We start from the raw sequence: 16,833 nt of genomic DNA on the forward strand, positions 1-16,833 counted from the left end.
TTCATTCCAGTGCTGGATGGAGCCCTTACCTTGTTGAAAAATAGATATTTTAGGGCACCAATTTTAACTCTGTTTGGTACCTTCTTTGAGATGAAGCCCTTCAAGACCAAACTTCACTCCACATGCACAGACTAAATATATTGGCTGCACACAAAGAAACAAGATAAGGGAGCTGGGAGGGAAGGGTATCTTCTCTGACAACATTAAGAGCACAGCATAGAGTGTACCTGCAGTTCTCCAGGGCCAACTACAATCATTTCTACAAGTATATTTTCAATAGAAAGCCTCTGGATTCTCAGATCTACTAATTATGGTCTGTGGGCCTGCTGGGGGGGGGAGGGGCTTCTATGCAGCAGCAATCCTTGGTGCCTTGGGGGTAAAATCTCTGTATTCTAACCCTCCCCATACAAAGGAACTGCACTGAATGCATGGGTTTGGATCCCCTTGTGTTGCTTTCATAGCTAGGAGGACTTGTCCCTGCCTGGATGTATGGACAGTGCTTGTGATTTCATTTCCCAGATGTGATGTGCACACAGCATACTGAGGGAATGAACCAGCATGTCACTTTTTAACCACATCTTTATGCACTATCTAGCAAATATTCTCTGGCATCCTTCTCACAAAGACAGCAGGTAGGCCTAGTATTATATTTCTGCTTCCAGTTACATGTTGGAGGCCTGTGTAGTATTACAGTGTGGCTTACATCACCATAAATTAAGGATGGACAAATCTCACGTGGTTAGGAGCTGGAACAAGAACCCAGGCAGAAGAAATGTTTGTGGAATCCTATCTGATCAGGCTTTCCCATGGGATTCCCAGCCCTCCTTGCTGCTGCTTAGACTGGAGATGCAGTGGAAAGAGCCCCCTCCATAGAGCTATTTGGCAATTCTAGCTTTCTACTAGAAACAGGAAATACAGACATGGGACAATATTGCTAGATTAGATTTTATCTAGGAATCAGTGAGACTTGTTGCCTTGGGGAACAAGACATTTGGGTGTCTATATCCAGAGCTGCAACCCTGGAAAGCCCCATACAGCTGCTGCCTGATCTTGGAGGTGCATAAATTCCAGAGGTGCGATAGTCTTAAACTGCCAAGAATCCCAGTGCCTGAAAGTCCTATTTCTTGCAATCCTGGAGGCACCTCACTTTTGACAGGGCTGAGCAGTTTGGCACCATCCATACACCTAAGCTGTAGCTGTTCCTCTGTCTGCGTCCCCTGAGGGGCTCAAGCCAGGAAGCATTCTTAGAACATGCCTGAAGCATCATTAGGATTGGGCTCCCTACAAAAATTCAGGGATGATGGCTTTCTTCTAAAATATATGTGAAGCAGGAGGTTGATAGTGCCCCCTATGGGTTAGGATGCTCTGGTAGGAAGTGGGAGACCAAGGCTCATCTTCAGGGAGGTCAGACCAATGTCTTCACACCAGGAGAGTCCCCAAACCACCACACTGTTCCAGTTTGACACTCTCCACCCCTTTGACTGGAGTTGTACAGAAATAAATGGAAGTCATGGGGCTCGAGAGCACATGCATGGCTCTGTAAGCCAGTAATGTGGGCAACTGCCTGGAATGGGGTGAACTTGGGTTCTGGTTTCTACTTCCAGAACTGTTTCCATATTTTGTCCAATGCCCGTTTATGAAAAATACAGATGCAGTCTTGAGACGGAAGAGCAGAAGCCTGATTTATCCTTACCCAGGCTGAGGAGGGAACTGAACCGGAGTGAGAGCTGTACCCACCCACTGAGCTGTTGGATAAAAGGAGAGAAGCACTCCATCATCATTCTGATACAAAAACATGAGTTCTGCTCAGTTCTTTGAAAGAAAAAGCAAAGGCATCCCTCTTCATGAACAGGCTCTGGATTGTGAGTCCCAGTTGAACTATGCTGCCTCCCTGTACCCCCATGAAAGACATCTGGGAGATGGAACTTAAAACCTTCCCTGCCCTCAGAGTTTCCCTCCCGGCTGTTTTGGATACTGTTCTGGGTGCTTATGTCTCTCCATGCACAGGATAGTGAGTCTGGGTGCCTAACACAGGGTTTTGGATCTTACTGAAAGGACCAAATGCCCATAAATTAGGTTTCACAAAACTTATTTTTTAAATGTCTAAGTCCTTTATTGGATTTATTCCCCATTTTACCGATGGGGATTGGCACAGCCAATTTAAATGATTTGCCAGAAGTCATATATAGAATTAGGAATAGAAGCCAGATCTCACTACCTAGCCCTAGTATGACTAACTACCATTGCACGCTGTCAACAGGAGAGTTTATAACATTGTCTGTCACCCCAGTCTGTAACAGGCATCCTCAATAATAATGGCTGCCTTCATAGATAGTTATCTTTTAGGAGACTTCATAAAGAGAAAAGTTAATAACTGAAAACTAAACAGCAAAATATAGGGCTAGATCCAGATTTCAGTTACACCGGTGTAAAAATGGAGTTACTCCATTCAAGTCAGTGGAGTTTCTCCAGTTTTACCCTAGCATAACAGAAATTGGAATCTGGCATGGCACATTTCATATGACATTTTAGAACATACATGGACTGAAGGGAAAAGTATGTCTGCTGATTTATTTAAAACAAGACCGATGATAGTGAATTAAGTAACTGGCACATGTCAGCCAATAGATCTTTTTAGTGTTAAGAGCAGACAGCAAGGTAACTAAATAGTGAAGGAAATTCTACATAATAGTTTTATCTGAATTCAGTACAAGAGTGAGCCTTTTAAGCAACAATAAAGTAGGTTGGGTTCATTTAAACTTAATTAACATGTTACATAGCAGGAGGCCCATTCAGGGTGCTGCCTGGTACCTGATATGAGAGTCCTTGAATAGGTTTCCCATTCACAGCTAAAATGACATCTCCAGCTTCAATTCCTCCATTCTCTTCAGCTGGCTGCCCAGGAAACAGTCTTTTGATCCTCACAATATTTCCTCCAAGGTGTTTGCAAGCATCTCTTTTCATCTGCAGAAAACTGAAGCCAAGGCCTCCAGAATTCTTTATCAGTTTGACTTCAAATGTATTATCTGCTCAAAAAGCAGGCAGGAAAATGATCAGGTTCCATGGCTTGTACCCCCCTAAAGTGGCAGTCGACTCTGAAAAGCACCTTCATAAAAATGACCCTCTCTTATTCAGCAGCATGGCTGACTAGTGCCACTTTAGTAGGAGGGGCACGTGTCCCCACTGCGATCCCCCTGCACGGGTCTCCCTGCGGCCGATTCCACCGTGCACCCCCTATGCATCACTACTGTTCAGCAGATCTCCTCTGTGTGTCACAGAGTCAGGTCTGCTGAAATTAAGGAGAAAAAAAAAATAAAGGCTTTGATTGTTTTTATTGCCCCTTCACCCTGAGGCATTCATTTGGTTGAGAGGAACTGAGCTGGATTCTATTCCACCTTCTGTGTCCATAGGTGTAGTGACTCCCAATTAGTTACAAGCCAGCTGAGGGGGAGTCAAGTGAAGGCAGGATGGGGGTCTTTTTTGTGACTGCCTCTGAATACTCAGAAGAACTCAGCAATATTCTATTGCATATTTATTAAGTCTAGTTTAGGTACCTTTCACACAGGTATAACTCAAGAGTTTATGAATGTTTCTGGGGGAGCCAAAAGCAGCACAGTAAGAAGCAGGACCTACTTCACCTTCATGGAAGTGTGGTGACAGCACTCAGCAGCAGGGATCTGCACGTGGACTAAGTGCATCTTATTCCCCACCCACAGCACTGTCCCATAGGCATGCCTAGCACCCTCAGATGAGCCACTCTACACTTGGGATCTCAGAACATAAGCCCAAGCAACCTGGCTGTCAACTGCATAAGTATGCTGTGAGGGAGAGGAAGGGACTGACTGCTCTTTCTTGACCTGTGCATTCATGGAGAGGACGTTATTATTTGCCTGTCAACCAGTGACTGCATATCTGCAGTACAACCATCAGTCAAAAAAGCAAAAAGTGCTGCTCATTTTTTTATCCCACTAAAATAACAAATAGATCCAGTTTTACTCTTGCTGATGTCACAAGCAATTTCATTAATTTTAACAGGGTTACAATGGAATAAATGTGGTATCTCAATCAGCAGCTGTAATATTAAATGCATCTCCAAATGCTTTGGAAATATTATACAAAATCAATTTTAAATTATGTCACTGACATCTTTTATTACTCTTCTTATTCAGTATTTAGATTTTCTCTGTGAACTGTGGAAATATTATGTGATTGTTTTCATTCATTCATTTCATAGAAAATGTAGTAAGCACAATAAGAGATTTTCTCTTGGGTTCTCTTTGTTATCTCTCACCATCTGTTGCAAACGGGTAGCCCTTAGGATCATCTGATGAGGAAGCAGCCAAGAAGGTGACTGGACATTTTCCTTCCTTTCTGTCGTTAGCAGCTGGGTATCTCTCTGCTAAATCATGATGGCCCCTTTCTAGAACCAGCTTTGCAACCTGAAAGCAGGGTGGAGAAGATTCATTCAAAAGCTGCACAGTCTGCATCCGTTTTGTACTTCTCTTCAAACAAGAGAACAGAAAAATCCCTCTCAGCTCTGTTCTGCTGCAAATTTCTCCAAATAAGTAGCCCCACTCAGTTCTGCCTTATACAAACCTGGCCAGCTTTCTTAAGATATTCCACAGCCTGCTTGTGTGTAATGCCACATAAGCTGATCCCATCCACTTCTAGCAAGCGATCACCTGAGGCAGACAACAAATGAAGCAAGTCAGTCACGTGGTGCTCAGTCCATACGGGGATAAATTCTGTGCTCTTGAAGCTACCCACACTTCTCAACTGTGGTTGCATTTTGTAACTTTCAGTGGCTGCCTTAAAAGCAAGTATATGGCTTTCTAGTCAAACGCCATTACTTCTGCATTTGCCATATTCCTATATATTAGTGGTGTGCAAAGCGGGCTCTATATGATTCAGATTTGGATTCGGCCCTAATCAGGGGTAGTGATTCAGTTAATTGATTCAGATCACTGTCCCTGATTCAATTTGGCTGAATCTGAATCTTAAGATTCGATGCTGATTCGGAGAATCAACAATATGGGCATATACACAGCTTTAAAAAAATGTTCTACATACCTTGAAGTAGCAGGCGCAGGTCATGATGGCTGCAATGCTGGGGTGCATGGACCGTCCCACAGGAGTGTGGAGGGGGGGAGTGGGAGGCAGTGCTCGGCGGTGAACCCAGAAGTGAACTGGAAGTACTTCTGGTCCACTTCTGGGTCTGCCAGGGAGTGCACTGGGCCTCCCCCACCATGCCTCCCCAGCTTGGTAATCAACCACAGGAGGACCCCAGGTGCCCCACCCCAGACCTAGGAAGGAACCAGTCACTGAGCTGGGGTGGGGGTGCTCAGGGCCCCTCCGCCACCCCACGCGCTCCCTGGCAAACCTGGAAGTGGACTGGAAGTGCTTCACTTCTGGGTCTACAGCCGAGTGCACTGAAGAGACCCCCATGTTCTTGTGGGACACTCCATGTGCCTCAGCACCACAGTGTTCATGAGCCCCTTGTACCTAGAGCTATGTAGAAAAAACATTTAACATTTCTCTATGTCCAAATGTTTCTGAATCTCTCTGAATCCATTTGGAGGGTTCCAATTAAATTCGGTGAGATTAAAGGGTCCTCTGATTCAATTTGGATTAAAATATTCAGCCACTGAATCAAGCCAAATCTCCACCAAATTGAATCAGGGACCGAAGCTTCACACAGCCCTACTATATATCCCCTGTTCTAAGATACCCTGTAAAAAATGTGATGATGTTAGTTACCACAAAAGATGTTCATCAGCAAACTCCTTGAAGACACTGGAGACTCTCTGGCCATATCTGTGGCTATGAAGGACATACGGACCTAGATTTGCTTGGGACTCCTGTTTTAAGCAATGGGAGGTGTGGGTAAATTCAATAAATGCCAGCTCTTAGCTTTCATTCATTTTTTATCTACAGACAAATTCTGAAACAGGAACAAGAAACACAGCAGTTTGCAAGCACTTTGCTGGGAGCAAAAGAAGGAAGAGGAAGAGGAACCAGGCACCAGATCCTGCTCCAGGAAGGTAAGTGAGCTAGGGCTGCCTGTGTGCTTGGCTTGCTGAGTGTTTGCTGGGTGGGCTGTGTGTCACAATGACAGAGCCACCACCTCTGGCAGCTCTTCCTCTGCTTGTACCTGTGAGATGTCTGTCCAGGCAGGACCATGAATTGTTGAGGCTTCCCCCAGGTCCTGGTTTGGTGCTGTGGAGACAGTGGCTTTCAAGCTCCTTCCACTGAGAGCCAGGTGAGGGAGTACCTGCAGTGTGAGTGGTGTGTCCTGGAGCTGTCCCTTAAGAATCAGGCAATAGACATACAGGAGGAGATAGCAAGGCTCTGAAGCATCCTCTGCCATGGGGACTTCATCAATTCAGTGCTGAAGTGGACTTCTCAGACTCTGGAGGAAGGACTGCCAGAGGCAGCACTAGAAAAGGAAAAGGACCTGGATTCCCAGGAAGGTGGAAGCTGGAACTTTGTGACCTCTGACATCAAGCAGAAATCTTCATCTCACCTGAAGCAGTTTCCCTGGAGAACAGATATGGAGCTCTTGCAACAGAGGAGAAGGAACATGTTGCATTGGAGGTCAGATGAGGCATCCCCATGGTTGGGATGGTAAAGACCACTACCACCAAGAGGAAGCAATGGGTGGTGGTGGTTGGAGACTCCCTTCTGTGAAGGACAGAGCATCCATCTGCTGGCCTGACCTGTTGCCTCAGGAGATCTGCTGCTTGCCTGGAGCCCATATCCAAAATGTCATAGAAGGATTACTGAGACTCATCTGGCCCTCTGACTACTACCCCAGGCTGCTCATTTGTGTGGGTGCCAATGATACTGCCAGGGGTGACCCTTAGCAAATCAAAAGTGACTAGAGCTCTGGGACAAGGACTCAGCTGATGTTCTCCTCAATCTTTCCTGTCAAGGGAAAGGGCCCAGGTAGAAGTGCATACATCCTGAAGATCAATTCATGGCTTCACAGATGGTGTTGCCAGCAGCACTTTGGCTTCTTCAAACACAGGATGTTGTTCCATGAAGAAGGATTGCTAGGAAGAGATGGGATCCACCTGACAAAGAAAGGAAAGACCAACTTTGCAGACAGGATCGCTAATATAGTGAGGAGGGCTTTAACCTAGGTTAACCGGGGGATGCAGACCAAAACTCTAAGGTAAATGGGGAAGTGGGTGACCTGGAGGAAGCACAAGCAGGAGGGGGCAACAGGGGACACATTCTCATTCTCCTGAGAAAGTAGGGCTATCAGTTAGTTACCCCAGGGGTCTGCACATGAATGCAAATATCCTGGGAAACAACCAGGAAGAATTAGATGCCCACACCCGATGACAGAACTATGATGTTACTGGAATACCAGAGATTTGGTGAGATAGCTCACATGACTGGAGCACTGCCATGGATGGGTATAAACTGTTCAGGAAGGATGGGCCGGGGAGAAGAGGAGAAGTTGCTCTGTATGTAAAAGAGCTGTATGAAACTGGAGACAGGCTTGTTTAAAGTCTCTGGGTTCGGGTCAGAGGTAAGAAGAGCAAAGATGATGTTGTAGTGGGCATCTGCTATAGATCACCAGACAATGAGGGTGAGATAGGTGAGGCTTTCTTCAAACAGCTAGCAGAAGTTTCTCAATCAGAGGCCCTGGTTCTCATTAGGGGACTTCAATCACCGTAACATCTATTTGGAGGGCAATACAACAGTGCACAGGAAATCCAGAAAGTTTCTGGAGGGGGTTGGGGACAACTTCCTGGCACAAGTGTTGGAGAGGTCAACTACAGGCCATGTTCTTCTTGACCATGATTTACAAACAGGGAAGAATTGATAGGAAATGTAGTAGTGGATAGCAACTTGGGCAGCAGCGACCACGGGATGATTGAGTTCATGATCTTGAAGAAAGAAAGGAAGGAGAGCAGCAGAGTATGGACCCTCAACTTCAGAAAAGCAGACTTTTAACTCAGTCAGCGAACTGATGGGCAGGATCCCCTACGACAGGGGTTTTCAACCTTTTTTAGTCTATGTACCCCCCAAGTCGAACACCAAGGAGGGCGGTAGCGTTTAGCCAAATGCAAAGCAACCTAGTGACAGATGACGTGGAAAAGTGAAGTACTCAATGCCTTTTTTCACCTCAGTCTTTATAGGCAAGGTCAGGTCCCAGACTACTGCACCTGGTGGCACAGTTTGGGGAGGAGGTTAGCAGCCGACAGTACCGGAAGAACAGGTTAGGGACTATTTAGAAAAGATTGACATGTACAAGTCTATGGGGCAAAACACGATGCACCTGTGGGTGCTAAGGGAGTTGGCCAATGTGATTGCAGAGCCCCTAGCCATTATCTTTGAAAACTTGTGGTAACTGGGAAAAGTTCCAGATGATTAGAAAAGGGCAAATATAGTGCCCATCTTTAAGAAAGTGAACAAGGAGTTTGTGGGGAACTACAGACTGGTCAGCCTCACCTCAGTCCCCAGAAAAATCATGGAGCATGTCCGTAAGGAATCTTTTTAAAGCATTTGGAGGAGAAGAAGGTGATTGGTCAGCACAGATTCACCAAGGGCAAGTTATGCCTAACTAACCTGATTGCCTTCTATGATAAGATGACTGGGTCTGTGGATGCAGGAAGAGTAGTGGATGTAATATACCTTGACTTTAGCAAAGCTTTTGACAGGGTTTCCCACAACATTTTTGCAAGCAAGCTAAGGAAGTACAGGTTGGATACATGAACCATAAGATGGATAGAAAAGTGGCTGGATTGTCAGGCTCATATAGTAAAAATCAATGGCTCAGTGTCTAGCTGGAAACCGGTATCAAGTGGAGTGTCTAAGAGGTTGGTCCTGGGACAAGTTTTGTTCAATATCTTCATCAATAACCTGGAAGATGGAATGGAGTGCACCCTCAGCAAGTCTGCAGATGACACAAAGCTGTAGGGTGCAGTAGATGTGCTGGAGGGTACAGCTAGGTTTCAGAGTGACCTAGACAAATTGGAGGATTGGGCCAAAAGAAATCTCATGAGGTTCAACAAGGTCAAGTGCAAAGTCCTGCACTTAGGACAGAACAATCCCACTACAGGCATGGGACCAACTGGCTAAGCAGGAGCTCTGCAAAAGAGGACCTGGGGGTTACAGTGGTCAGTAACCTGAATATGAGCCAGCAGTATGCCCTTGTTGCAAAGAAGGCTAATGGCATACAGGGCTGCATTAATAGAAGCACTGTCAGCAGATGAAGGGAAGTGATTCTTCCCCTCTATTCAGCATTGGTGAGGCCACATCTGGAGTACTGTGTCCAGTTGTGTCCCACACCCCCCGCTACAGAAAGAATATAGACAAATTAGAGAGTCCAATTTGGATTTGAATCCAATGGTCTCAAGTTGCAGCAAGGGACATTTAGTTTAGGTTTTAGGAAAAACTTTCTCAAGAGGAGGGTAGTGAAGCACTGGAACAGGTTACCCAGAAGGGCTGTGGAATCTCCATCCTCAGAGGTTTTTAAGACACGGCTAGACCAAGCTTTTGCTGGGATAATGTACTTGATCCTAGCTTTGAGCAGGAGTTTGGACTAGATGACCTCCTGAGGTCCTTTCCAACCATAATTTTCTATGATTCTGTTGCAAAAAACTCATAAAGATCACAACAGGTCAGAATGTTTTTGACCCTATAGCTTCCTATTTGAAATTTCTGGGTTTCTATTGTGAACCATGCCTAGGTTTTAGCACACCTATCAATGCAAATACTGAACGGCACCACTCAACACCCTTAAAAGGGTACAACAGTTCCCCAAGGTGTCATGGCATCATTGCTGAGAACCCCTACAGTAATCAGTAGACTGAAAGGCTGCATATTCTGTCACAGACAGCAGAAGACAATCACTGTCTGCCCCTCAACCCTTTCATGTACCACATTTCAGATATCTGTGAATAGAGTTCAACCCCAAACATTTTGCTTCCCCAGCACAGAACTGTATTTGCAAATGTCCTACCTATTTTTATTTGTCCGTCCTTATCAGCTGGTCCTTTAGGGATAACCGACTTCACATATATCCCACCATGACGCACACTAGTGTTAATTCCACCCTGGAAAATACATACCCATATCTTAGAGGAGTCTTGCAGCACTACATGTCCCTCCTTCAATAAAAATCAAAGCCAGAATGGGTGTTGCCATGTAAATTCTGAAGAGTTCGTCACAAATCAGCAACTACATCAGAAATTACCTTTTAAAAATGTAGGGGGGAGACTGAAAACAGCTGCTACTCTTGTTCTATAATGAGTGTATAATGAACGTCGCAAGGCAGTCTTAATTGTCCATGTTTTATTGTTCTATCTAAAATTCTGAGTGCTTCTATGTGACTGCATATAAATATTTTAAATCATTCTGGAATTCCCCCTCATGCTACTATAAATGTAGTTAAAGGTAGCTAAGAGTCCACTTTCCAAAATCTGGATAACGCATTAAATTGCTATTAGTCCTTCAGATTAAATGTACAGACCTGGTCCTGAACACTTGTTGCCAGTAGAACTTCCCTAACATTTTTTTGCAAGAATAGGAGAGTTAGTTCCCAGCCTCAGGCAAATCCCAAGCTCACTTATAGGTCTGTTCTGTTTGCCTCTCTTCATCCTCCCAACAACTTCGAAGGAACAGATAAGCCCTCACTTTCTGCTGTATTGTCACCTTGTTTTAAAGCTGAAGTAACTGTGTTTTAATGGTAAATGAAATAATCTGTGAAACTATATGGACAAAATAGATCCCATGACCCAGTGGAGGGGTATCATTTCACCAAGATAAACAGGCAGCATTTCCACTGCTGCCTCTGAACATGGGAAAGGAAGTTCATATGATTAGAACCCAGAGTTTCTAATCACTTTGCCAATCACTTAGGGGGGTTTGGGCCTTGAAGTACTGGGCCTTGCTGTCAGCCTGTCTTCTTCTAGGACCCCATGTAATACACTTTCCCATATGTTCCTTAGTAATGTGGGCATTGTATTCATGAATGCATTGTAAAATCAAAAATAACACTTGCAGTCACACTGATTCCCAAAGTCCCATCATCTTTAACCAGCTCCACGGTGTAGATTCCATTGGAATTGACTTCAGCGGGAGGCATTGAGTGAAAGAAGTCAGCTCCCTGTCTCGAAAATATAAACTCTAATGAGACGACAGTGCGGAAAGAGAGAGAAATTCTAAGAGGCCCAATCTGCTGTCATTTATACCAGTCTGGAAATCCAGATTACTATCACTTCTACTCAGGTATAAATTGGAGCAGAATTTGATTTACATCATATAAGCTGAGGACAGCTTGGGAAGATTTTCAAAACCCAGACAATTAGATTTTTTAAATTATTATAGTCCATAACAATAAGACTTTTGAAATAATAAATTAGTACCAATTGAGAGAACCTACATTTTTCCATCAAAAACATGAATTTCCACAGGAAAAAAAGAGAAAAACTATTTTCAACATTTCCCCTGTATTTTGACTGGCTCTAAGCCTGGTCAAAATTATTACAGTCCATTTAAAAATATCAATAAAGAACAACTGAAAATTGTTAAGCACCATTTCCATGGGATTTCCTTCTCACCCAGCACATTTTTGTTCCACTCTGTTACTTTCTATATTCTTAATAGCCAGACATTTCAAAAGGTACATATTCGACATACTGGACACATCTACATGTTCATTAATGCGCCATGGTCACAGCACATTTTAGTACCTATAACAACAGGTACTAACTGAATGTGCAGTAACTGGCACTTCTGAGCAGTAGCACTGGCATACAGTTTTTTTGTGATGTTAATGCGCAATAGACTAATTCAGCTGTGCTTAGCATGCCTTTGCTGTGGTGCATTAATACTCAGTGGGATTTGTCTATGTGTAGATGCACCCACTGTTACTAAGTACTACTAAAACAGTAGTTACCTCCACATCCATGTGGTCAACTGAAAGAACAGAAATCTTGTTAACCAATTCTGGTGCTAAACTCCAAGAAAGAACCTTTTCAAGTTCATCTATATTTATGTCTTTTTCCTTGGAGGGTCCTGTATGGCAGCCTTGTATTCTTTTTTTCCCACTGTCTATGCAAGTTGTCTCAGACTCACTGGTGCTGCTTTTTCTTGACAGATTTTTCTCTTCCTTTATTCCTTCCTCATACATGTCTGCAAAAACAGACCAACACCAAACATTGTCAGCTGAAAAAAATCTGGAGAGAGATACTGTTGTGCATTGCCACTGCCAAATTCTAGCCCCACAGGCCAGATGCCATGACTCCATGCTCTGGATCTTACCCATGACAATTTCCATTGACTTCACTGGTACAAGATTAGTATCAGAAAGCACCAATACATTTCACAGAGACTGCTGAACAGCCAACAGATAGTAGCTTTTAGGAGTCACTTGTACTTACTACTTACCAACTTAAACTGCAGTTTAGTGTGAAAAACTCTTCTAACATATCCCATTACAAGTGCCCTGAGCCAACTAATCTCCTACAGTGGATAAAGACACCCAAAACTGTATTGTACCTTTTGGTTGAGAGATGATCAGTTCCACTTCATCAGGAGAACTCTGTATAATTTTAACTGCAGTATTAAAAGAAACACCCTCAAGACTAACATTATTCACAGATATGAGTCTTCCACCTAAAATAGGATTAAGACAAAAAACATCAAAAGGGGAAAAATAAGGTCAGAATGATTCATTATAAACCATGAAAGCATCTCAATTCTAATTAAAAATTGGGGACAGTGACCTGGTTTGATGCGCCCAGCTCTGTCTGCAGGTCCTCCGGGAATAACTGAAGCAATAAAGATTCCAAGGTCTAATTTCCCCACATTTTCTCCTCCAATAATTACAAAACCTATAAAAATGAGATAGCACAAGACGACAGAGATGCTAGTATTATTGGAAAAAATGAACAGCCGAGAAACAAAAGCATCTTTTCTATTGCCATAAGTTATGTGCACATTTCAGGGACTTAAACTCTCTGATCTTTAACTTCATCTAGAGCTTGATTTAGGGCATTAATTAAGCTCAAACTTAAAATTTAGCATGCACTAAATTTTAGCTTGATTTCAACAGAGAGTGGTTACCCTTCCTGAATAAAAAAGATGCTCTCCTGAGTCAGGACCTTAAAGCGCTGAACTCCCAAGTCAGATAAGCCACAACCAACACAGCCTTGGAAACTGTTATAACAACTAAATTAGAAGTATAAACCTTGTTAAGTGCATTTGATAGATCCTTACTAGAACACGTTTATCATATGCTTGATTCTGTATTTTGACTACTTGTACCATCAGTGCTGCACTAGCCAGTGCCTGCATTAGCTATAAGAAGGCTCATAGCTTAGCATATATGCCTTTTGCCTCTTTCTTATTGGATAACTAGTGATAAAAATTCCCCTCTGGAACTCTGATTTATTCCCTGCAGCTGGTTTTGGTGACAAGTTTGTTTTACTAAGCAGCATGCAAGAATTTCAATTAGAGAGAGGCCCACATTGTGGTGTTTGCATCTAAATGAGTTCATTCTTAAGGTTCAGGTTTAGACCCAGGGTTTAGATCTAAATAATAATTCTACATGCATTGTAAGGCCACCCCACCTAAGTAATCACCTGGGTTTTAACCCCTGACTTTCCAAATAAAGCTCTGTCATCCACATTACAAGTGTGACTGAACTAGCAGCAGTAACATGCTGCTGCCCTCTACAGACCAGCCATTAAAAGAGGGTGCAAACACATACTTTGCTGGTGTGTTGCATAACGGAATATTATGTACATAACAATTTAAGCACTCAAAAGTCAGGAAATAGGAGTGTTATGATGATATATTTGCTATATTGCTGAAAGACCTGGCCAAGTATCTTAAATGTCAGGTGGGAAACCAGGATCTAGTTGTGTAAAGCACCATAAACCTCCCTGAGTTTTTGTTACCCCTTTGAGAAAAATGTAGCTACTGATCCTTTGAACCTGTCTAATCCTTTCCTATACCCCTTTCTATCGACAAAACCAATCTTACATATTGTGAGAGCCAGGGCAAAAGCAGTGGGAGGCCGCTTTAATACCAGACAGTGGCCAGTATGGTAACTCTTTAATGCTGCAAAGAAATACCACAAAATATTCATGTGCATTTGAACAACTTCATGTACAAATATATCTTAAATGGTTCAAATACACATGATTATTTTGTAGTATTTCTCTGCATTTTAAGTAATTAATTCAGTGTACAAAATGTCTAGACATGATTCTGCCTCATTGCTTAAAAATAAATGAATTCTCTAGTTTGGTTCCAATGTGCAGTGCCCCATGCAGGATGGGGCCTGGGATACCTGCCCCATTATCCTTGCCCTATGGCCACCCCATCACTGATGGAGTCAGCAAGAAAGAGGAAGCTTATGGACTTTTTTAGTTTCAACCAGCAAATGTCATACTCAGTAGCTATCTTTGGATAGAGAAAACACAAAGGCATTTTTATAGCTGGCAATACACAGCCTGTGAGCAGCCTATCTAGTTAGCCCAGCTCATTAAAAAAAAACTAATAGACTTTATTGAATGAAAACAAAGACTAGAAATAGACATCACCAAATGAAGCAAATCATCCATCACAGGTTGTGTCCTGGTACAACAGATCCAGTTCATTAGGTGAAACGTATATTGCCACTATATCACCTCTATTGATTCTGGGAGTGCATCTTGGTAAGTGGGAAAACCACAGCTTCCCCACTTTCAGAAATGCAGCCTAGAGATTCCCAGGTGCATGTCTCTGTAAGTGGAGAAAGCTGGGCAGGTGCTCCGTGGGCTTGAGGAGCCCCGTCCTAGGAATTCCTGTGGTTTGCAGGATCAGGCTTCTCAAGCCCCCATAACCTCTGCCTGCAGCAGCGAGGGAGCATGGGAAGCTCCAAGGTGCTTATGCTCTTGCACCATAGAGTAAACAGACATCCACTGTTAAACTCTGGCAAATATTGATAACACTTTCATCACAGCCACAATTTGTGGCATGAAAAAGAGGTATAGGTGTCTGTTTGCTTGGCCTTTGTGCTGCCATACAATTTTTTATGGTAGCACAAATGTTATGGAAGGCAATGCCTGTTTTTACCCGAAGAGTAAGCTAAAGACTCATATGCGTAAGCTGAAAATCCCGGTAACAAAAATATGAATATTTCTTACTCACCAAAGCCATTTTGAGAATCACGTTTTAAATGGACACAAATAATTTCTCTTTCCAGTCCACTTAACACCATCTCCTTTTGGCTAACTGGTGAACATGATGCTGTGAAACAAAACAGCTGAAGTCAATGCAGACAAAAGCCATGAAGGAAGAAGACAGTGGCATTTGGTTTGGGGCAATTTGGGTGTTTCAAAGGTAAATGTACTTTGTCCTTAATGTCAAGATTACTGTTCATTTTAAACAAATATAATACAGGTGGGGAGTGCCAGCACTCTGTAGGCATCCAGAGAACACATAAGCACAGTTTGTGCCCGCCGCATGCTGCTGCTATATTGCCCTGTTCACCCCCACTCACAGGATTCATGTCTAGCAGTGGATGTGTCTACACAAAACACTGTGTCGCCATAGTGACAAGCTACAGTGACATGCTGCGGCTGGCACAAACTGTGATGCCAACGCTACGTTGCCATAGCTCGTCACTACAGCGACACGGAGTCTAAAAATAACCAAGCGCCACCGGGACTGCACAGTGCATGTGTAGATGCACCTAGTAAAAAGCTGGTTTGAGCTGGGATTTTTAATGGAATTTAAGGGGAGCAAACACCCAACTCATATTGTATTTGAGTGGGATTTAGGACTTAATTCCCTGGATTTAACTCCCTGGATTTTAGGACTTAACTCCCTGGACTTAACTCCCTCCCAACCAGCAGCAGTTGTGATGATGGCTATTGTAATGGGAGCATACGTCACCCCATGTATGAGACTTGAAAGTATGGTTTTACTCTGAAAGGGGGATGTGTACAAATTACATTTTTGTCCTTGGTAGATCTGCTCTCTCTCCATATGTGAATCAGACAAGCTGACTTCAGTGACAAAAATAGTTTTTTATTGTTTTTATTTTTATTAGCTGCACAATGCAAGCTTAGGTATATAGTGGAACCTGGAGTCTGTTCTGACTCATATATTATGTACATAATTGGCATGACATACCAAGCCAAATTATGCCCTTAGAAACATCCATGGAACTTCAGTTAAGGCATTCACATGATTGAGCAACCTCACTCAAGACAATTGTGTGTCACTGCACGCATCTACATGTGCCTCTTTTAAGCAGACTTAACCTAAAATCGCCATTTTTAAAGCACATTAAGGGCACATGTCTACATATGCATGTCCTTAATGCACCTTTAAAACGGTGATTTAAAGCTATGTGAACATAAATTTGATACCTGCATAAAGCATAAAGCAGGTATCAAATTTAGGCACGAATAGCTAAGTTGCATTAGTGCATGTGTAGACATGCACTAACATTAACAGTATGCATCAAAGGATAGACACTCTGTTAATGCACATTAGCACATCTGCAAGTGCACTAATGCAACTTTAGCTATTCACACCTGAAATTATTGTACCTTAAGGCACATTAGCGTGTCCACATGTAGATGCGCGCCTAAATTACCTTAAGTTTAGGCAAACATAAATACATGTGTAGACATGTGCACTGAGGCAATAACTTGACCTGGAAACCTTATTACTGTTGCTGATGTCAGAGAATGGAGAAAAAGATCCCAAGTAAACTCATTGACTCAGGGTTAATTTATAGGTCTGATTGGGGAAAAAAAATCTTTTGCTTTCTAAAATGAAGAATTTTGGTCTGGAGTCACTGAAAAAAAAGTGTAG

The 16,833-nt window shown here is 43.0% G+C and overlaps 1 protein-coding gene across 1 annotated transcript in view; it reads right to left on the reverse strand.

Annotated features, from left to right (window-relative positions):
- FRMPD2 (FERM and PDZ domain containing 2) overlaps positions 1-16,833 on the reverse strand; it is a 133,676-nt gene that overhangs the window by 64,021 nt on the left and 52,822 nt on the right. The window contains exons 18-26 of the mRNA XM_090058036.1: positions 15,157-15,255; positions 12,744-12,851; positions 12,517-12,633; positions 11,915-12,150; positions 11,018-11,122; positions 9,977-10,070; positions 4,597-4,682; positions 4,292-4,439; positions 2,812-3,026 (exon numbers count right to left, since the gene is read on the reverse strand). Of these exons, the coding sequence (XP_089914162.1) occupies positions 2,812-3,026; positions 4,292-4,439; positions 4,597-4,682; positions 9,977-10,070; positions 11,018-11,122; positions 11,915-12,150; positions 12,517-12,633; positions 12,744-12,851; positions 15,157-15,255 (1,208 nt within the window). The remainder of the gene's footprint in view (positions 1-2,811; positions 3,027-4,291; positions 4,440-4,596; positions 4,683-9,976; positions 10,071-11,017; positions 11,123-11,914; positions 12,151-12,516; positions 12,634-12,743; positions 12,852-15,156; positions 15,256-16,833) is intronic.

The sequence above is a fragment of the Crocodylus siamensis genome, chromosome 7 (assembly GCF_052110815.1).
Source record: "Crocodylus siamensis isolate JL-2025a chromosome 7, ASM5211081v1, whole genome shotgun sequence".
NCBI lineage: Eukaryota > Metazoa > Chordata > Crocodylia > Crocodylidae > Crocodylus > Crocodylus siamensis.